Source organism: Pyxicephalus adspersus, chromosome 7 (genome assembly GCF_032062135.1).
Source record: "Pyxicephalus adspersus chromosome 7, UCB_Pads_2.0, whole genome shotgun sequence".
In the NCBI taxonomy this organism is placed as follows: Eukaryota; Metazoa; Chordata; class Amphibia; order Anura; family Pyxicephalidae; genus Pyxicephalus; species Pyxicephalus adspersus.
The window spans coordinates 31139382-31162021 of record NC_092864.1 but is presented as its reverse complement, the minus strand read 5'-3'; the positions used below and the strand labels follow the sequence as shown (position 1 = coordinate 31162021).

At 39.0% G+C, this 22640-nt stretch overlaps 1 protein-coding gene across 2 annotated transcripts in view; it reads left to right on the top strand.

The window, feature by feature from the left end:
- USP37 (ubiquitin specific peptidase 37) overlaps window positions 1-21709 on the top strand; it is a 23282-nt gene extending 1573 nt beyond the window's left edge. The window contains exons 2-24 of one of the 2 annotated variants that reach the window (XM_072417998.1): window positions 605-797; window positions 1058-1229; window positions 2928-3025; window positions 3159-3331; window positions 4315-4389; window positions 6135-6229; window positions 7804-7888; window positions 8622-8780; window positions 9041-9172; window positions 9274-9397; window positions 10806-11011; window positions 11457-11574; window positions 12018-12097; window positions 12844-13008; window positions 13707-13772; window positions 14262-14403; window positions 15922-16165; window positions 16285-16448; window positions 17983-18043; window positions 18163-18278; window positions 18390-18459; window positions 18930-19068; window positions 19172-21709. In XM_072417998.1, the coding sequence (XP_072274099.1) occupies window positions 642-797; window positions 1058-1229; window positions 2928-3025; window positions 3159-3331; window positions 4315-4389; window positions 6135-6229; window positions 7804-7888; window positions 8622-8780; window positions 9041-9172; window positions 9274-9397; window positions 10806-11011; window positions 11457-11574; window positions 12018-12097; window positions 12844-13008; window positions 13707-13772; window positions 14262-14403; window positions 15922-16165; window positions 16285-16448; window positions 17983-18043; window positions 18163-18278; window positions 18390-18459; window positions 18930-19068; window positions 19172-19256 (2925 nt within the window). In that variant the 5' untranslated portion in view covers window positions 605-641 and the 3' untranslated portion in view covers window positions 19257-21709. The remainder of the gene's footprint in view (window positions 1-604; window positions 798-1057; window positions 1230-2927; window positions 3026-3158; window positions 3332-4314; window positions 4390-6134; window positions 6230-7803; window positions 7889-8621; window positions 8781-9040; window positions 9173-9273; window positions 9398-10805; window positions 11012-11456; window positions 11575-12017; window positions 12098-12843; window positions 13009-13706; window positions 13773-14261; window positions 14404-15921; window positions 16166-16284; window positions 16449-17982; window positions 18044-18162; window positions 18279-18389; window positions 18460-18929; window positions 19069-19171) is intronic. The other variant, XM_072417999.1, reaches the window with a different exon arrangement.
- The last annotated feature ends 931 nt before the right edge of the window (window positions 21710-22640 follow it).

The following is a 22640-nucleotide window of genomic DNA, read 5'->3' as shown; positions in this document are numbered from 1 at the left end:
GCCCCCTCATATTTCTATACAGTGAGAACTGCAAGAGCGAGCACATCCACTGACACTTCTAGATAGAGAGGAACTACAAGAGCCAGCATGCCCCCTGACATTTCGAGAGTCTCAGGTTCAAATCCCAACCAGGACATTATCTGCATGGAGTTTGCAGGTTCTCCCTGTTTTGCGTGGGTTTCTACATCCCAAAACATGGGCCAGTTACAGATATGACTACGGACTTTGTACAATGCTCCATCATATGTCGGTGCTATATAAATACTGGATAATAATAACAAACACCAGGCTATCATACTCTACTCAGGCTGTGCATATCTTCTGAAAGAAACTACAAGAGTCAAATCGCTGCAGAGGAAGTACAAGCCCCAGTGTGTCCTGTGTAGCTATCCCCACACCTATTGACAGGCATCCTAACTCTATGAAACCTTTATAGACCCCACCAGGACCCAGCATGACATTCCAGATCTGTTAAAATGATGGATTTGTCCCCGATTATACAGCTATGTGCTGAACATTTTATTTATTTTCTGCTATAATGTTTATCAGTGTCACGTGTTGCTTGTATGCTGATGTGCAGACGTCTCTTTTTTTATCTTTTTAGATTACCTGTTACCTGAGAGCTCCACAATATTACCAGAATGGCTTCCCTTTGCCTGAGGGGCTCGATTCGCATCCACTGCCTGAACATGGGAACGTCTAAGTGGAAGGAAGGAAGCTGCGAAGTTGTGGAGAAAGATAACAAATACACCCTCATCGTGAATTTCAATGCTGGTGGATTGCCTGCTAAATTTCCGGTTAGCATTATGTAATTTACACAGCAGCGGGAGCCTCGGTCATTCTTACTATTTATTGGCCGGTTGTGGGAAATCAGAAGAATTTATTCATTTTCCTCACATAATAACTGTTAGCTGTTACATAATAGCTGTTAGTAACTGTTAAATATATAATTTATGATAGTAAAGAAAAAACAAAAACCTTTTACACAATAAAATACAAATTATTTCAAAGCTGTGGGGAAATAACTGACGGATTTGTTCATATTTCACTTTTTTAGCTCCACCAGAACATTAAAAATGTTGTTTTGAGACCAGCTGGAGTGAAACAGAGCAGGTTATTGGTTACGCTGAAGGATACCAGCTCCCTGACCATTGATAAGGTTCCAAGCAAAGATGCTGAGGAGCTGAAACACTTTCTGGAGACCATTAATCATGAGAAGAGTCAGACAGGTAAAGAAGACATTTATTTGTGAAGGAGCAGTATGACGTTTTGCAAGTATTGTTTAATTTTGGTGCAGCTGTTTAACACTTGTAAAGCTGCGTACACACGTCAGCTTTTTCTCGCCCGATAATCGGCATTGGCCAGATATCGGGCGAAAATCTGGCGTGTGTACAGTCAGCGTCGTTCATCGTCCGAACGACCGTCCTGGCGGATCCACGGATGATGAACGACGACCGATCCTAATGCAAGGGAAGAGGGAGAGCGCGCAGCAGGGTGCCGCTCTCCCTCTCCCCCTCCCCCTCCCCTCTCCATAGAGCAGAACAGTGCTGTATGTACAGCACCGTTCATGCATCGTGTAGTCCTTTGTTGTTGGAAAGGATCGTAAAAGATCCTTTCCAACGACAAAAATTGCACGTGTGTACGCAGCTTAAGACTATGATCAAAAGTGTTTAAAGTGAATCCCACATAAATAGCAGCATCAGTCTAAATATTAAAGCGGTAATTTCACGAAAGCAATTCGCTTACCATGTGAAAAGCCCTCGACCTGTTCTAACCAAGCCCAACGATTCCCATGCTGTCCTGGCTTCTCTCTTCTTGCCAGGACATCATCATTCTGTACAATGCCACCATCTTCTTTCTTATTAGTTCTTCCTCCTGTCATCCAATCTAACACTGAACATGCACAAGATCAGGCTGTATGTCTCACTGCCCATGAGATCGAGCACTTGTTTGTTTTTAATATTAGAGGAAAGCCCCATGATGACACAAGCCTAATAACAGGCATGTGCTGAAGGAGCATCCCAAAACCTCCTGGGATATATGACGCCAGTATCTCTGGAGGCTGTGGGTTTCCCTTTCAGTCCACAGCAGCACTAGAGAGGGGAATGAGATTTCTCCAAAAATAACACATTTTTTTGTATTATGTAAAAAGGATAGCCACCCTTTTCCATCATGTTGAAAATGTAATGTTAGGACCCCCTTAATGCTCCTAAGAATACAAAATCTTTACGTGTTTCCAATTATATATATGTGTTTCCAAATGATTCCCAGCTCAGATAAATTAGCGTATGACCCTGTTGGTCCTTACTGTAATCTTGAATTTCCTGTGGCAGTCCAAAACAATTTTATTACTGTAGTAAATTCCCAGTAGTACTGGGATTTGGAAAAGGTTCCTGCTGGCATCCTATACCCTCGAGGAGTTATTTCCGAGATAGTTTATTCTGCCTTCAATGCGGTGGTATAAGTTGGCCACTTTTTCTCCCTACCTTCTGTAGTGACTAGCAGACCCTGCCTACCCACCTAGGGATTAAGCGCACTGAAAAATATTTTGGAAAGTTTTGATTCATTGTAATGGTGTTCTGTCAAATGTTTATTTTTTTTGTATAGATCAGTGAAAAGTTAAATCACCTATCGGGTTAATGTTTGCTGTTTGCACATGGGTAAAACCATAACCATAAAGACACTTGCCATACCTATAAAAAATAAAAAGCCTTTAATGCTCTTTAACCACACTCACTTGTCTTCTATTTTATCCTTTTTGCAACCAAAGATATGTCCACATGTCTTTTAAAAAAAAAAAAAAAAAAATTCAAGTTATAAATTGTGCTTCTGCCTCATAACTGTAAATCCGCCTGATCATTTCTACAGAGCAGCAATTTGTGTTTTTCTTATTTTATCTTAATTTTTAAATGTATTATTTTTCTTAGTTAAACCAGTTCAAGGATCTGGAAGTTTTAGTGGCATCCTGGGGAACAGAAGCACCCAGCGAGACAGCAACAGACCTTTAACTAACCTACAAAGTCAGGTATGCATGCAAATGATTGTTAACTGCTGGATGAATGCAGAAGCTGTGTAGTCCTTAGGCATGTTTAGTGTTCTTGTGGTACTTTTTTGTTGTACAGTTGTGACCGTAACACTTGTTTTCTTTTCCCTCTAAGACACCTACCAAAAGAGTGAGCTTTGACACCAAGGAAGAAACACCTGTAAAAAAGCCATTAACTAATAGTGCACGAATGCCTGTAAAAACCCCGCTGAATGGTATGACGCCAAATCGGGGTGGAAGTACACCTGTTACATCTACTCCATATAGAAGCAGCCTAACCGAATCCAGGTATGGAAACATTTTTATTGGTTAGGGTTTAAATTGTGATCTTGCTAACATTGCTGTCCCCAAGCCAAACACCTGAATTGATGGAAACTTACATTCAACACATTACATTGAACAATTTCAGATTCTTATGAACCAGTGAATATGACATTAAGGAAAACATACACATTGCAGGTTATGATGATTCTGCAACACAGAATATTTTCCCTGCTTTATAAATTTACCTTATTGAGTAACGTAATTTACCTTGAACTAGTTTGGTCATCTGAGAATTTATATATTGGAAACTGTACCAAGAAAATGATGCACTATAACTTAACAGCAGCCCTAAAGAGCAGGCACCAGAAGGCATCCCCCTATACCTCCTAAGTGTTTTGTGTATGAAATTCCTGAATCTGGGTGTACTTTTTACAAAGACTGAAAATTTAGTATATACCCAACTTGTAGCAACCTTTCTATCAGCAGTGCATACCCTCAATTGTTAATGAGGCGCCCATGTACAATAACAGGGCAGTGGGACAGAGGGGTGTGCAGATATTTTGCTAACCAATGGTGCACCTAGGTTTTGGGAAGTGAATGGTCCCCAGGTGCTCACATGATGCATTACATGACGAGTTGAAACAAATTCCAGTGCCTGTTTTGCATGGCTGCTGTTTTGAATTCCATTTTTGGAATAACTTTTCAGTGTTCTCCCCAGAAATATTTTTAGGCTGGGTGGGAAGAAGCTGTTGGCATTTGGCATCTCCTGTATTGTGACCCAACTTTTCAGTAACCACCCTAAAACAGCCGGGTGGTTATTGAAAACTGCCAGGTGGTGCACCCAGCTTAAAGGGTCTGGAGAGAACACTGCTTTTGTTAAAATGACCCTTCTGGGTGTAGTTATTTCTGTTCATGCCCTGTCAATCCTGGATCAAGGGTAAATTTTGCTGCATATAGGTGACTTGGGATAAACCCAAGTCAATTTGTACTGTGTGTTTCACTCGCAGGAGTGAAAAAAGGAAGAGAATACAGTCTCCAAGCTCTGACCTAGAAGATTATCCTAAAGAGAATGATTCATCTACGTATGTAGAGCCTACATGATACCTGGTTGGGTCTAGGGTTGCTTGGAGTTGTTTTTGATTTGCTTGGCTTCCAGGTTTTAGCTGTTCACAGCTTTTTGATTTCCTTCCTATTATGTTTTGCCCAAAAAAAAATTTCAACTCCATTTGTCAAGCTCAGCCTCACAGCTTGGGTTTATCAGTGTGGTTACATTGTATCATTTTCAGATTGCCATCTATCAGTTAGTGGTTCCATTCATTGTTTTTTTTTTTTTTTGACTGATGAAAGATGGGGTCATTTGAGGCAATGTGGTACCTACAAACAGGAGCTTCCTATAATTTGCAATTCAGATTACTTTTTTTTTTTTTTTTTTTACTAGAATTGACAAATCATACATTTTATATTCCAATAGCTTTATTGTTGTGACCCATTAAGTGGTCTTCCATTAATGTAGGTTTTTAGAATGAGGTTTGTTTTACAAATGTTTATGTAACTTGTTATCCCTTCCTATCCCCTTTTTAAGTTTTATTATGACTTGATAATTGGACTGGAAATTTTATTGTCAATTTTTTGAGTTAACATTGATCGTCTGCTTAGTACACTATGACAACTCAGTAAATTGGTAAAACTTTGGGTATTGGGTTCACCGTCATGCAGAAGTATTTCTGGCTGGAGGGTATTCCACATTTTTTCTTCATTGCTATTAAGACTTAATGGGTGTCTTGCAGAAAGACTAGTGCCTATGGCAACTAAATGACCAGGTTTTATTCTTTCAGTGTCAGTTCAACTTGAATTCCATAAAATTTGACTAATATATTTTAGATCACATCATTTTGTATGTTTTTGTACTTGCTGGCCTCACCTGGGGTTCTTTAAACACATAAAAGAAAAATACTGATTGGTTTCTATGGGCAGTGGTCAGCACACGGGTATTTAGTTGTCTGTAGTCCAGATTCTATATTATTGGTAATCAATTGTGGTGTTTTGGAGCAGCCTTTCTCAAACTTTTTAACGTTGAGGAATACTTGAAATAATTCTCATATCAATTTTAGTCACTTCCAACATCTGCTAATATTACACTGCTTTGGGGATATTTGCATAAACATTGATGGGTAAATATAAAGTAATGTTGTGTACATACAATATTTGACATGCATTGATGTTCCATAGGACCAAATGGTCAAATAATGAAATGAATTGACTAGAAATACTGACGGAAAATAGTAGGACCCTGTCAGATTCTGAGCAGTGGGAAGTGCCCCCAGATTTTTGGTATACGTATCCCACATTGGTAGTTGATATAAGATCCCCTTACACCGGTGGTCGGTATCGTGTCCCCTTACCTGTATGGTTACACACATTGTGATTGTAGGGGCCTCTTAAACTCAAGATCAATGTAGTGTCCCCATGGGTGGTTCACTGAAAATCCATCACTTACACAGAGCTTCAAAGATCATTGGTGTCTGTGGTAATTTATCTGACCCCCCTAGAATCCTCTTATCAAATTCTGGTTTAAGTAGGGCTGCTCTAGAATGTAATGGCTAAACATTGTTACATATCACTGTCTCCATTCATGTTTTCTAATTGCACGGAATTTATATGCCACGCTGTTTACACCTAAAGGATTTATTTGCACGAATATTCTTGGAGCTTCCATGATTTTGGCGAGCTTGCTTTTGCTGTGACTAAACATAGCTTTAATATCACTGTGTGTGTATGATCTTACTTTATCCTAACACTTATGTTTCCAATTTGTAATTCATCTCAGCACCAACAAGGCCTTAACAGATCCCGGGCGCAAATTCCTAAATAGCAGCCGTGAGAAACAACTAAATCTGAAACAGGCAGAAGAAAATCGTCCAGGTATAATACCACCCCGTGCATGACTGTTTCATTTGTAAATTGAAGCAGGGAATATCGCAAATGGATTGTACATCATCTGTGGGCTCCTGGTCCTCTCTCAGTCCTTCCCAAGACGCCATCTCTTACACACAGAAGTTCAGGGGCAACCATGTGCATAACTTCCAAAGCTGTGTACACGTAGACGTGTTTTGTTTGTATCACATACTCCTAGTCTGGGAAATCGATATTGAAGAGATGTGCTTCCTGTAACATTGTCCATTATGGGAATGCACTCCTTACAGAAAACAGATCTTATAGAAGAGGAAGGGTGCTTGAAGTGACAACCACGGATGTGGAACTCATGAAAACAGAAGACCAAGTCACCATAACTCCAAAGTACGGGATTCTTGCTTTATTGTGAAAGCACTATCACAATATGGCTTTGAAACTTGTTGCAATGCTTTCACAATAAAGCTAGAATCCTGTACTTCGGAGTTATGGTGACTTCGTCTTCTGCTTCCTGTAATTTTTGCAAGTATTTAGCAAGTTCAGATAGCATTCAAAAGATTTGCATTTCACAGTGGTGTAGCAAATAGAGCCGGCCCTACAATGCATGGTGAATGCGTGCCATGTGGTGTAAAAGAAACAAAAACTAAAAGCCACTAGGAGCACAGAAAAAAGTTGTTGTTTTTTTTTAAAAGAAACTTTGCATTTCTCTTCTATCACAAACCTGGTGATATTTTGTTTTTTGAGTTTAGGTATGTTTCAATAAACTGTAGGAGACAATATTTTACACTTATTTAATTATTTGTAACTTGCTAAAGCTTGGTAATATTTTTTTTTTCTGATTAGCATTTACAAACTAAGAAGAAAAAAACATGACCCATGTATTTAGCAAAATGGTGTTGACAAGTGCACAGCATCCTATCTCACCCTATCTGATTTTGCTAAATACATGGGTCTTTTTTTATCCTGGTTTGACAACAGTAAAGTTAATTTACAATCTAGAAAATTAGAGTTTGAAGTTACAGGAGGGGGCCTGGAAGCATGGGAACATTTGCACTACTGGATCAGTGGACCCTAGTATGCAGAAGCAGCGTTATTGCACAACCTGGACAGTGGATTTTGTTTGGAGACCATCAAAAAATAATTTGCTTGCTTATATAGAAGAATTATCTGTATGTTTTTAAATGCTTTAAAAGACAACTCTTTTAGTGCATCATCATGACCAAATGTAAGTCTAAAGTAGCATTTCAGCAAGCCAGATTTTGCATTTTTTTTTTAAATAGCCCATTTAGAGACTTGACTATATTTTACTGCAATTCATATTAGGCAGGAATATCTGGTAAACAGTTTTCAAGTAGTCTTTATTTGTACCTAAGCTCCAGCGAAATTTTTGGCCTGTGAAGGTAACATCATTTTTTCTTAGAACCTGAGCTCTAAAGGTCTCTTGCAAGACAGATGGCTTTGTCATGTGTACATGATAAAATTGCCTTTCATTTACAATTGCATTTGGTAGTTGTCCTCTTAGTAGATAGATGATTGTGTGAGATAGAGAAGTGACACTCTAATATATTCTAAATTTCCTTTTTCAGGATTAATGCCATTGCAGTCTTCATCCTTTTATAGTAGCAAGGTGACTTCAAAGGATTACTCCACAGGAAACGCTTATTCAGACAGGTATGAACCTTAACATTGTGGTTAAGACTTTCCTATAGTAAAATTTGTGCACCTCTTACTGTCACACAGGCAATTTTTAGCTAAGATTACTCAATGATCCAAATTGCTATTGCTGAAAATAGTTTATGTGATGGGAGCCATGGTCAGGATCACTATGCATGTGCAGGTGTATGAGCAGGCTTGCTACCATGATTGACAGTAAGTTCCCACCTGGAAGAAGTAGGCAAGATGGCTTCACAGATATTTTTAAGTGGTTGGAAGGAGTCGGTGGACACTGCATTACCTTGACTGTAGAATACAGGCATATATAACTTGGTGTTAAACCCTCTGCTCATATTGATAGGTAAACTTGGATTGTGTGCCTATAGGGTTTGAGGGATGAACTCTTAGATGGTTCACACCGTTCCTTCCTTCAGGGCTTAATATAAGTGGTTTAGGTGGAAGGCTAGAGGGTAAGACTCTTAGATGTCTTTCACACTTATCCTTCCCGAGAATTTTTCTTTGTTTTGCTGGCTCAATGCTGGCCCAGGACTGAGATAGGATTACATTTTCTAAAGCCCAGTTTAGTAGAGCATCTGAAAATATGTAAGCTATTATCAATAGCTTTAATTCTTTAAATAGATTTAAAAAATAAGAGATGGGTAAAAAGATGTCTTTCAGTTGTTTTTTTTTTTTTTTTTTTATCTGTTAACTGAAAAAGGTTTAAGAGGAGTAACTCTCATCCTTCTTACAGGACATCTGGATCTACCCAGCCTTCCGCTAAAAGAAGCTTAGTTCTCCCTTCTCAGCCCAGCCCTCTGTCTGTGAAAAAACTGCGACCTAATCAAGACTACACGGGATGGAACAAACCACGGGTTTTGTCCAATCACCCGCAACCTCAACAACTACAAGGGTATGCAGAATTCTTCTGCCATCATTACTTTCTGAAGGTCTTTTGATTGGAACACTACTGTAGTTCTGCTAAGTATAAAAACCAAAAGCATCAATAATGCTTTTTTCTGAATACCAATTGTAATTTTCACTTGTAAACCTTTTTATGTATATGCTGTCATAAAAGCTTTATACCTGATACCAAATGGGGAAGTTTTTTTCCCTAGCTGTTAGTTCAGTTTGCTGTTATAAATGGTTATAATAATTGTTTTATCTTCACAGTTTTTCCAACCTGGGGAACACTTGTTACATGAATGCAATCCTGCAGTCCCTGTTTTCTCTGCAGCCTTTTGCCAATGATCTACTCAAACAAGGTATTCCTTACAAGAGGATACCAATGAATGCTTTAATCAGGTATGGCTTTGCCTTCCACAACTGGATTGTGGAATAATTGTAATACTGTTACTTGCTGACATGTGCACACTCGACTAAATATTTTGGGTTTTGTGTTGCAGACGCTTTGCCTTTCTGCTGGCCAAAAAGGATGTCTGCAGTGCTGAAATGAAGAAAGACCTATTGAAGAGAGTTAAAAGCGCCATATCTGCCACAGCAGAGCGATTTTCGGGCTACATGCAGAATGTAAGTAATCAGGATTACTTGGTATATGTGACAGAGTTGATACAGTATATGTAGGAACACAGCAAACAGCACATAAATCTTAGTGCAGTGTTTCCCAACCTTTCTTTCGCGGCACATATTTTACATTAGAAAAATCCCATGGAACACCACTAAACAAAAATGTCACATAGAGAAGGTAATTAGCTACCTTCTGCCATCTAGTCGAAGAATATTTTTTTGTTCTGCCTATCACTATACATCACTGGTATAGACAAATGAAGACAAATTATTTGCAGTAAATAAATAATTTTGGGAACCAATAACTGAAATTAGATAATTTCCCATGGTACACCTGAATCTCTCACGGCACACTGGTTGAAAATCACTGCCTTAGTGCATTAAACTATATCTAAATAAAGAGAAGCGATGCATGTGCAGTGTATATATAGGCAAAGCAGTGCATGCAAGTATCTGAGAGGTCCTACAGAATGCACCCACTCTCTGTGGCCAGAGGCAAAGATGACATGCAAAACTAGTGCACACACTGAGGTCTGAAGCACCCCAGGAAGGGAAAGAGTGGCTGATTTTGAGTCCCATAGCTGGACAATACCTTGAAAAAAAAATTGAAGCCTATTGCCTAGCTATAAGGGAGCCTGAGCTTTTGCACATTTTGAAGGAACACTGGTCAAAATATTTGGAGTTGAATTAATATTGATCTGTGTAGGGGTGTCTTCCTGAAGAAGCAGCAAGTGGGGGGAAAGCAGAAAAGTAAGGATGACCACATCGACTTCACACCCTTCAGTCACTTTTTTCCCTCTGACGTGTTACTAGCTCATTAAATCCTTCACTGCTTTACATTCCGCTCATTTTAAACCATTATTTGCAAGCAAGGCTGAAGGAAAAAGAATGTGTAGCTTTGAAAATGCCACTTAGAGCTGAACTCCAAGGCTGGCAATTATTGTCTGAATGCAAGAGGAATGTGTATTTTTTTTTCTGAATGCTGATGTATAGGATTTTGTAATAAAGACCAGTCACTTCTATGTACTCTTCTTGTACAAGATAGTTAGTTTTGTATCCGCTTCTCTAGTTTTGTGCTGTCGGCTTGTAGTGGGATTGCAGCTTTTACAAGGTATTAACTGCGTTTACAAACAGAATTCAGTTTTTTTATATGTGCTTTTTAAGGGCAAACCTTTCAGTCTCAGCTCAGCAGAAGAGCCAGCACAAGAAGCCAGTTGTGTTGTGGCGATGGCACACAGGAAGGAGAAAGCAGAGTTGCAGAGAGATGAACAAATCAGTCTGCCGCTTCTCCTTTACGCTGTGCCAGCCAAATTCATTGACAAGTAAAACGGCACATACATATACCTTTTATCTCTGTATTTAGCTTTTAACCTGGGGTTGAGCTTCAACAACGTAAATTGTATCATTCTAGGATGCCCATGAATTTTTGAGCCAGTGCCTTGATCAATTAAAAGAAGACATGGGGAAGCTGAACAAAACATGGAAATCAGAATTGTCCTCAGGAGATGATGCTTCTGGAGTCAAAACCATTGATGACCCCACCGCAACCCGTGTCTACACCTGTCCAGTCATTAATAATTTTGAATTTGAGGCTCAACATTCTATTATCTGTAAAATGTATGTACAGATGTTTATATTTCTTTTACTAGCTAGACAGAAAATTCCAGGAGCCATGCAGGCGATTCAGATGATGGTTTCTATTAGTGGCTGAAGTTCAGCTTCACTAACCAACCTGCTCCATATTTATTATATTTTTTACTATTATTTATTATATAATAACTTTGGAATTTGTATCTAGTATTTTTTTTTTGTATTATTATTTATGTCAATGTGTTAAGGGCAGACTACATTAATTAAAAATCTACATAATGTGAATGGAAATCTTTTATCCAAAGCCTTGTTTAATAATGTTCTCGTTATTCAGTGCAGGAACACCTTTTGCTGGCTCTAGCATGGTAAATTCACTAAACAAATAAAAAAGTAATAATAGACTTTTAATATCCCCAGAGTTAGAGTAGCTTTTTATTTCAGTTATATTTTAAACTGATTGTGCTTCATGCAGGTGCGGAGAAACTGTTATCAAACGGGAACAATTCAATGATCTCTCCATTGACCTACCACGACGAAAAAAACTATTGCCCTTAAGGTCCATACAGGATTCTTTAGATCTCTTTTTTAGGGTAAGTTTACAGAAGTATGTTTATACGTTTTAAATAAAATCTCAATTGAACGTTCAGTTGTATCGGCTAAATACAGTCTATGTGTAGTCAGTCATAACTGAAGGTGTACAAACCTTTGCAGTTCATTCTCTGTGATGCAACTTCCCTGCTAGCATGTTGCAGAGAAGGACCCTTGCTGTCTGTGTGGAAGCAGAGGTCTGTCACTCCCCCGCAAAATCACAGTAAGGAGTTTTATAATTAGAAGGGAGAAAGAGCTTTGTTGATTTGAGAGCTCTAACCCTGAATAGACATTATGCTTGCCTAAATTGTTTTTTCCTAGAAGTCTCAAGAATGGGTTATTATCTATGTGTTAGAAGCAGCACTAGTGATCATGTTTTAATACCCAGGTATGTTTCTGATTCGCAAGTATTTTATGATATTGTAAATCTTGTTTTATTCTACAGATGGAAGATCTTGAATATTCTTGTGAAAAGTGCAATGGAAAGTCTGCATCTGTAATACACAAATTCAGCAGGTTGCCCAGGTTAGTCACTTGATTATTGAAGTTAATCAGTGAAGATCTTGCTAACCATAAGATTTGCAAATCTTTTTTTTTATCCATGCACTTCTGCTAAACTGCACTGCTCTGCTTGCTCATCATCCTCGCCAAAAAATTATTCTTTATTTGAGCAATAGAGCCTGATCTAGCTTTTTGCATGATATAGGCACAGCTGCAAACTGCCAGTTTACAAGCTTTCAATATTCCAAAATTATTGCATTGTGCAGATTTTAAAAAAATCCTTTTTACCAGCTTTTGGAGATTTGTAGAGCGGAGGATTTTGTGTTTGTGCAACCTACTATTTGCAGACTGGTCTACTTTCAATTATATTTTCACCCATGACTGATATTTGGCTACTATGGTCACTGCTGAGGCAAGCAGTGATAATGTGTACAGTATTCCACCCAGAATTTTTTTAAGCCGGGTGGGAAGAATTTGTAGGCAGGTGGTGGCCCCTGTGTTGTGACCCAACTCTTCCTTAACCACCCAAAAACAGCCAGGTAGCCAGATGTTAAAAAGGTGCTGGGGAGAACACTGCTGTAATACAGTACAGCTCCAAATTCCATGTGTGTTACAGCTTTGTCGGCGCTTACAAACTCAAATTAGCATTGGAAGTCTTCCAATTTATTGAGCCAGACAGAAATTCAATCTGCTGGTGCCTAATCAAAGCTCAGCTAGGTTTAGAACTTTGAACAGAAGTGCATAATGCTAATTTTTTTTTATTTCTGCAGGGTTCTGATTCTACACCTTAAGCGTTACAGTTTCAACGTGACTCTGTCACTTAATAACAAAGTAGGTCAACAAGTGATCATCCCGCGATACCTTACCTTATCATCACACTGTACAGAGAGCACACGGCCACCGCTGTCCCTGAGCTGCAACACTCAGCCATTAATGTAAGGATTATCTGCAGTAAAATTTGCATATACACAGTGAATTATATGAATTTAAAGCCCAATTCAAATTATAGTTTGTAAGAGAACGCTGTAAACTTCCTTAGAGCTGAAGTTATTTTTGGTTATGTTCTGGCCTCCTGGGTCACCCTCTCTAAACATAATTTTAATGTAAGATATTTTCTTATTCTTTTACATATTTTAACTGCAGGGATGTTATATCTGGATCTCTGCAATTCCCTTTGTAATGCAGGTAGTGGGAGGGTACCGTAGGATGCTTAACAAAGCTTCCTACAAGTGTTATAATAACCTGCATTAGTATGCCGGTCAAGAGCCCTCAGTCCTGATGCCAGCAGTGGGTTGGCTGTAGGGGAGGAGTTATGGAAATATCATAATTCTAGTTCTAGTTTAGGAATAAAGGGATTCTTGGTACTAGTTTAAAGCGGAAATAAAGTTACAATTAAAAAAAAAAAAAAAAAAAACACCTCTAATCCCGCTGATCCGTCAGGGGGTTTAGTCCACCAGGTCCAGCCCCTTCCTGTTATCCTTCCACTCCACAGGCACATGCCCAAGATTGTAGGGAGGGAGCTTTTTGCTAATTTAAAAAAGAAAAAAAATGTAGTTGGGCATTGCCAGTCTCCCTACATAAGGTGGTTTATTGTATGTGTATCTAATATAACTTTTTTGTTTAACTGTTTTAGATGTTCCCGCCCATTAAAAGCTTCACAGATGGTAAATTCCTGCACAGCTAATAAAGTTAATTCACGGTATGTAATTAAACTTGTTGTTTATCTCTAGTACAATCTGGGTGAATATTTGTCAAATTAGAAGCGTTGTTTAGAAAGTGCTAATGTATTAGTTGAAGGTATGGGGAATATTAGGAACTCCTTTTGATCAACTGACACATACCTGGGGAACTTGATAAATGAGTTGTGATAAAGGTGGTACAAAATACAATAACCTTATAGACCCGAGGTTGCAAATATAGCTGAGTAGCTGTGTATGGGCATAACAGGCAGAGGTAGGTGAAAGGAGATTAGTTACTCCTCTGACTCATACTGCTGCTGTTAAGTTATTGAGCTCTGTAAACAGGCTTTGTGCAACAAAAGATTAAAAGATTAGTCTGGTAAGCCTTTTTAAACTTTACCTAACATGGGGAAAAAAAGAAAATGCTGCTTTAAAATGGTATTTGGGTCTTTAAGATAAATATACAAAAGTATTATACATTCCATTGAAGTATACAATTCTCCATTTAGAAAGCAACTCTTTAAATCTGGAAGCAATGCACCCATTTGTCTGGACTCTGAAAGTGAAGATGAGCATCTGAAGAGGTGTGTAGGCAACACCCAAAGATTGAGCCCCAGTTTCCAGGGAAAGGAGCAGCAGACAGAGGACCAGGTAACCTATTTGAAATATTTGATTGTTCAAACACATATATTTTTCACCTGGCGATGTCTCCAGTAACACGCTTTCTGTCCTGTAGTGACCTTTACTTGCTAGGTCAAGAAGTATTAATACTACAGAACATTTGCCGCTTTTTGCATTTCCATACTATTGTAAAATGGAGAACCCAGGTCTGATAACACTGCTTGAGATTTAATTGCATCACAAGCAAAATGCATAGAAACATGATTTTGCTGGGTTGCATTGTAAGAGTACTTTGCCTCTTTGTACCTAATTAGGTTGTATCTGATTGTTTTTGTCCTGTAACTCTGGCTACTTTGGAAATCATTTGACTTCAATCAATTCTTTCTAGCTCGCAAATCATTAACCTCCCTAGCAGTCTAATTCCGTGCAAATTTCCATGCAAAGCAGTACAATTTTTTGCATGGAAATGTATTTTCTTTCTTATAATTCTTAGGCATAACTCACTGATATTTAATAAATTTAATAATAAACTTTAATTAACAAAACACAAAAACCTGTTAAAAATAAAAAAAATATTTAAACATGTAATGCAAGTGTACAGTAGCATGTATAATATATATATTATAATTCTATATATATTATACAAAATATTTTGAATTTCCCACCGATCCGCCGGCACCGACGCATGCAGCGACGTCACCGGGAAACCCCGGAGATCATCGCTGCTTCGCCAGCTGGAGATCGAAGAGGAAGCACATGTCCCCAGTGTGACTTGGGATTACCGAGTCACGTTCGGGAATACTGCTAGGGGAGTTAAATTCCAATAAACAGCAGGTCCAGAGCTCAATTGGCTTACGGTATATGTGATGGTAAAAAATTTAGATTTATTTCCTATAAAAAAAAAAAAACAGAAACACCTTGTGATCCTGCCATTCGTTTTCCATTGGCCTCTGCTTCACAGGTTTAAACCCATGGTAACTCACAGACATGTACAGTTCCAGAAAAAGGACCAGCAAGATGCCTTGCGCAGCAAGTCTGTAGTTCTTGCGTCTGCATTTGAGCTTGTCAAGGGCTGACATGCCTGTTTCCAGAATAGGGACTGACACGCCTGTTTCCAGAATAGGGACTGACACGCCTGTTTCCAGAATAGGGACTGACACGCCTGTGTTCATGCTCCTATTGAGCTTTAGCAGCTATCATGCAGAGACACAATGAACGCCTGTGTGCTTTACCAACTTTGTTCTTGTTGATAGCTAGGGAGTGCTCAAGGATATCCATTATTGCTCTATCTTTGTTTACATCAGAAGGATGTCAGTATCACAAAGAAGCTCCTTGCTTATCATCAAAAGCATCACTCAGCGGAGCCAATCTCCACCCCTGCCCCAATCGTTTTTTCACCAGCTGTAGATACAAGGTGGAATAGTTCACTAAATGATTTGGTCCTATAAACACACTTTTATTGTACTGACAGAAGCTTAGTAGCAGTTTGGTATAGGGTGAAACTGATTTCTTAGTTGCTATAAAAGTTGCTATTTCTTTTTGTAAAAGAAACCAAAAGTAGAAGACTCCAAATGCCCAGAGATGACTGACATGAGCTTCGATGACATGAACGATGAAGATTTGATGGCTGCTGTTCTGGAAATGAGCAAAAAAGACAGTTCTGCAGGTCTAGAGGACGAGAAACTTGCAAGCAGTCCAGACACCGGATTTGGTGGTGATGATGATATGCAGGATACTATTGCCAATGTAGAGGTGCCAGAAGAGCAAAAATCAAATGTTGTAAAAGATTCAGGTGTGTGGATAGAACACTCTTCACTGCTGTTACTTAACTGTGTAGGCTCCAATGACGTGTGTGTGTGTGCACCACCATTTGATAAGGGGGCAATATCAAGAATTTATTTCTTGTTTCAGGTGTGACCCAGTACGGTGACATGGTTAAAGACTTTGATGAGAATAAAGAGAACAAGACTCCCGAGAGCTCTCAGAATGAGGTGGAATGGATGCAATATGAACTGGATAGAGAGCGAGAGGAGCAGGAACTTCAGCAGGCCCTGGCACAATCTCTTCAAGAGCAGGTGAGCACTGAACTGCAATGGTTAAATGCTTATTTAGAAAGCTTTTTTTAATTATTCCTTGCTCCCACAGGCTTTACCTTCTGGGGCAGGTGATCCCTTGAATTTCGCTTACTGTATATACTCGTGTATAAGTCGATCTGAGTATAAGCTGAGGTACCTTGGAAAACAGGAAAAATTGATTTACTCGAGTATAAGCCGAGGGTGGTAAATGCTGCAGCTACTGCCAAGGAACTTTACAGTTCCAGATCAACAGCCATAATACGCTAAACAAATACCATAGTGAGAAATTTAGTGGTTATGTAGGTTTACTACTTACCGTACCTAACCACTAAATTCTTATTACCTCCCTGCCGGTATGATTCTGTCCGGAAAAAGTGGCTGAAAGCGGTACTGCATTCAGCCACTGCATTAGTGTCAGTGTAGTGTAGTGCAGGCAGGGCTGTAGGGATAGCTGTAGGGTCAAACAGTAGTAATCTGACATCATACATACTATCAGATTGCACTGTAGTGGTATTTACTACCGTTCACACTTTTGAATTTGGCGTACTCCAGCGTCTTTACGGCTTTTGCGACCAGCTTATTTCCACCACAGCCTGATGACATTGTCATCAGGGGACTGAAACCGCTGGACACGGCTGCCGTACCGGTCAGCGGTCGCCGCGGGCGTGCAGGGACAAGGTAGTAGACTGTTTGGTTTTTTTTGTTCCCCCGAGTGTGGCTTGTGGTTACCGTCCTTAGCAACTTTTTCTTACCTCAAGCCACACTCGGGGTTACAAGCTGCAGGTACCTGAGGGGTCTGGTGGCCGTCACGAATAGTGGGTCTGCCAGGTACATTTTATTATTGTGTCGGAGGGGTTTGCAGGATCGGGAATCGGCTGGTAGAGGGCGCTTTTCTGAAGGGACCCATGCACCTGACTGGAGTATAAGCCGAGGGTGACTTTTCAGCACATTTTGGGTGCTGAAAAAGTCGGCTTATACTTGGAAATATACGGGACTTCTGGTATTCCAGCAGCATCAGTCATTCGAATATCACAAGCAATACAGGACCACTGGTCCAGCATTGTTATTGAGGGTGTTCAGTCCACAAGTGTCAGTAGAGTAGAGCACTTGGCTGCTGGGGGGGAGTGAGGGATAAGTTACTGCTTTTTTTGTGTTCCATAAGTGAACATCTGTCTTTAAAACTTTGCAGTGCAGTTGCACTTAACTGCAGGGTTAGTTTTGCAATTTTCCTGGAGTTCTGTTCTAATTTACCATCCCTGTGATGTTAGTTAGCTACCTGGCAAAAGCAACTATTGGTTACGCTATGCTTCCACTACTTGCTCCTGCAGATGAATGAATTGCAGTGTTGGAGACAGTGAGCACAAATAGCTCTTAGGGAGCTTGATCAGCGAACCTGATGTTTTGCCCTTCATAGGGTAAAGTGCAGATGTGTTTTACGTTTACCTGTCTATTACTTGTTATAATTTCATGACAATCCTTTAGTCTTTCTTTTTTAATTATCTAACTTTTCCACAATCCTTTGTATCATCTAAAGGAGGCTCGAGAGCTCAAGGAGGATGATGACCTAAAAAGAGCTACAGAGCTGAGTTTGCAAGGTGACACATTCATTTATTGTATATATTTTTTGGGGTGGCGTTATGCTGTATGTTGAAAATAATTACATTCCCAATATAACATTCTAAAAGGTATTTGCTATTTTTGATTCTGTTTACAGAGTTTAATAACTCAATGTTGGATGGAATGATGTCTGATGAGGATTCTGGGAATGAAGACATTTTCGACATGGAATACACTGAAGAAGAAACTGAACAACTAAAGAGAAATGCGGAGGTGATCATTATTCCAGCTCTTACCCTATTCTTTATTTTATACATTATATCAGGGAAATAAATGGATTTTTCTTGATCAAGGTTTAATTTTTTTTTTTTTTTTTACCCCCAGACAGGAGAACTTACCCATTCTTATCGTCTTGTCAGTGTTGTTAGCCATATTGGAAGTTCCTCTTCCTCTGGTAAGAAAACTATCCATTACTGTTTCTTCAAAGCATGTGCAATATTATTGTAGCATGTATTTAAAGGATAAGTGCCCTTTTAAAACAAAGTGCATTTATGCTTTTTGCCTCTTTTACATAACCTAACCCTTCTGCTCTACAGATATGTTCTTATCTTAATTTGACAGCTGCAGTAAGTCTGTTTACATTTAATTCTATATGTGTAAGTTGGCCATGCCTTCTCATTGGAGCCCTGCCCTGTAGATTTCTAAGGGATCTCTTCACAATGTTCTCTTGATTTGGGACACCTTTAAGGCACTTCTGCAGGTGCAACCAGGTTGGAGAAGACTTGCATGGCTAGGTGTACACAAAGGGCTGAACTGCCTTAGTCTGATAGTAGTAGGTTTGCATCCTTAAAAGAGAAAGGAGGGCTAGGTTAGGTCATGTAATGTGTACTTATACTTTTTACTACTCTGGTTTCTTTTGTGTAGGTCACTATATCAGTGATGTGTATGATGTGAAAAAACAGGCCTGGTTTACATATAATGATTTGGCTGTATCAAGGACACAGGAGGTCACCGTTCAGGGTGACAGAGACCGAAGCGGCTATATATTCTTTTATATGCACAAGTAAGTATTTTACCTGTTGGCCTTGAATCGTGCCTAGTATGTTTATAAATATTTAAAGTGCATGAGATTTACAACCACTTTTTTTTTTTCCCAACACCCATAGGGATGTTTTTGATGAGCTCATCGAAGAGGAGAAAAAGTCACAGGTTACAACAGCTGATGCAAACAGGTCGTCCAGACCTCTGTGACTCCTTTGAAGAAGAGCACCAATTCTCTTGCACTGGACTTTGATCTGAGGTGTACCCAGCCCAAAGACTTGGAAAAAGCACATTTAGGAATTCTGATAACACTTTTTCATATAGCTGGGTGTCACGATGAGCGTTGGGACTATGAAACGTACACAAACTTCCTCGTCAGAAGAAGTCTACGCATCCCTGAGCTCTTCTTTCAGCAATAAGACTGGGATGTTCCAATGACCTTGCATTAGTAAGCAACCTTATGACACTACACTGTTGCAGTCACCCAAGGCTGCCCAGGTGTGTTTCGCATCCCAGAACATTTATTGGCCCTGGCATTAAGGCAGTCATCTTTTCAGTTTTGGAAAAAAAACATTATGCGATAAATCTATCCTTTCGGTGTTATTTATAATCTGCACTGTTACCAGTAAAACACATAAATGATTTTTCTTCTGACTGTTCAGAGCAATAAGACGGAATGGGGAAATAATGGAAGTGTAAGCTGCTCTTTGGACCTATTTTAATAAAGTCCAAGTCCAGCCCAAAACTTTTTTTTTTTTAAGTTTTGGATTGGTCAAAAGGGAAAAAAACTCCCAGTTTTTACTGCAATGTGTGATTCCCTTTGTCAAGATTCTCCTTCTTGTTGGTGCAGCAAATGGTGAGAAGTCTAAACGGGGAAGACAGACTGCAACATAACCACTTTTTTCAGTAAAACAGGAAATTTTTAAAACCTCTGTCAGGTTGTCACTACAGATCTTTCTGTCCTGGTGGCAACTGCTCCGCTGGCCATGAATACATGTACTGTTGTCACAGTTGGCTGAAATTATCCTTGCAGGCACATTGATTCAGTAGAAACCTAACATCCAAAGACTTTAAAAAAAAAAAAATAAATAAATAAAAAAAACATGGCTGGAGTTGGGCTTTTTCTTAAAGGAAATTGTCTTAAAGGAACAGTGTGTGCTACCTTATTGCCACTAGATTCAGACTTTTTTCTAAATGGGTTAAATTTGGTGGCTTTGAGATGGGGCAAAACGGTTCTTGCTGAAGACATGTTGCTAATCGAGGTCTTATTTAATTTTAGTTTTTTTTTAAACTTGAAAAAGCCTGTGTGAACTGGTAACCTGCCAGGGTTTATGTTCTGTTTAATTGTTCAGTAATTTCTGTTTATTGCACAGTAAATAGTGTAATGCTGCTACTGGAAATATTTGAAATTAATGAAATTTCACAGAAGCCTTAAACTTTAGGAATGCATTGACTAGCTTGAGATGTTGTGGTTTTTTTTTTTTTTTTTACTAGAAGAATATAGTCTTACTCCTGAAATCTAATGTAACTATATATGTTCCCAGCTCAGTAATTTGGCAGCCATTGGATATTATTGTAGTAGATGGATAAAAATCAAAATAGGAAACTCAACAACAGGTTAGGTATATACATTGTATATCAGGAGATCTGCTTTGGCTGCAGAGTAAAAACAATGCTGTGACATGTTAAAAAAATACGATACAGATAATTCACTTTTCTATATGGAGTTGCGGGTCAAACCCTTTGTATCATCTACTCCAGGTATATTTAGATGTGTCGGAGAGAAGGAAATGAGAGGTGCAGTCAAGAAAAAATGTCTCACTGCCTCCATCTGTGACTGCTGTAAGAACTAAACATATTCATTTAATTCCTGTTGTAGTTTTTAAAGGGTGGGATTTCTGGCAAATAAGCAAAATATTTGGCACCTTTAGGTATCTGCTCCTTGGCAGGATTCTCCCTTTTAAAACAGAGTATAGGTTGAATTAATTTAGAAGCGAAGTAGGTGCCAGCAGGGTATATGGGCATTTTTTGCTGTGCAATAGACAGCCCTGGCACGTTTTTACCACGTGTGAATGCCAGGCCTTGCAGTTCCTCTAAAGATGAATGAATGCCCTAATTTAACAAAATGAACACTGGCTGATTATCTATTCCCCTGTAGTGGCAGCTACATGACAGCCAGATGGAATTGACAATCATCACAATTTGGTCACAGAGGTGACCGTGTTTTTTTTAATTCTTTATATCTATCTTTGCATGTTTGTGCTTCTTCATATCTCTGACCCTTCTACATCCTTTTCAGTTTTTCAGAAGTTGTGCGCTCTATTTCTCAAAGTTTTTACTGATTTTGTTGTTTTTTTTGTGTGACAGTCGTTCATAAGTTTCAGTCGCAGGGATACATTCGGGATAATACTTCTGCATTGTCTATTCAGCAGGCTGAGAATTATTTTTTTCTATGGCTTGTTCACGTAGCAGCTTCAATCTTTCACAATGCAATTTGTAAAAAAAAAAGTGTGGGTTCTTTCTTTTTGGGTTTCATTTTGAATGAGGTGTATTTTGATTTTGATGTACATAATATATCATATTTAACTGTTTTAGGCCTTTGTTTTTATGTTGTCTTTTTTTTTTTGTTCTGTAAGAAACAATTATAAAACGGTTCAATAATTCACTGCATCTGTTTTGTTTTTGTTTTCTGGGGTTTACATTTATTTTAGTTATATGGGGTTCAGCTATAGTTTGCATCTACTTGTTTGGGCCTGTTATGCTTTCACATCAACGCCTGTATAGCAGCAGTGAAAACTCTTTACAGAATGTTAGAGGTCAACCTTTTTAGCTTTGTCAGACATACTTTGATTTCTTTCCCAGCAAACATGCTTCTGCCTTGACTCCAAAGAGGCTACCCACAGACTGATATAGGGAAATTCCCTGTAAAAATTTACAAGGCTGGTGATGACATCACAGAGTAATAACAGCTGTTTTTTTCTCATTCATGAGAAGTCATTTTTGTTATACTGCCATCTACAGATAGGGCTGAATGCCAACAAAACTGTAGGCAACCCTGAATAACATCTCTCATTACCACCATGTCTGTTTTTTCTACAGTGTCCTAAAAGAATGGACTTTTTCCTTCAATCAAAAATGTTCTGTGCACGGATACTGATGGTTTTGCATCCAATATGTGACTCTCCAGCACAGCCATCTTAATCCTGGAATTTGGAGTTCAATATCTGAACCCACTGGTTGTGGCAAGGATGAGCTAGTAGTGGCTATCGTGCAGTAGATTACATGTATGGTGCCTTCTGGATTTTGTGCTTTTAAAAGTTAGCTTTGTTGTTAAGGCTTGTATCTAAGTGTTTATAGTCGGACAGATGCAATTGACCAGATCTGTTGTTCTCTCTCTATATCAGAGATATTTATTTGCATTTGTCCATCAGCAGTTTGTATGCAAACTAACCTGCGGTCCTACCCAGGGGTGGTGTAAAGTGTGCAGCTGGACAAGGCTCCTACTGCGGCTGCAAGTAGGTTCTACACAGGGCCAATGTTTGCTATGTCTGCCATTGGTCCTTCCCTTGGGCATATGTCACCACAGTTGTTGCA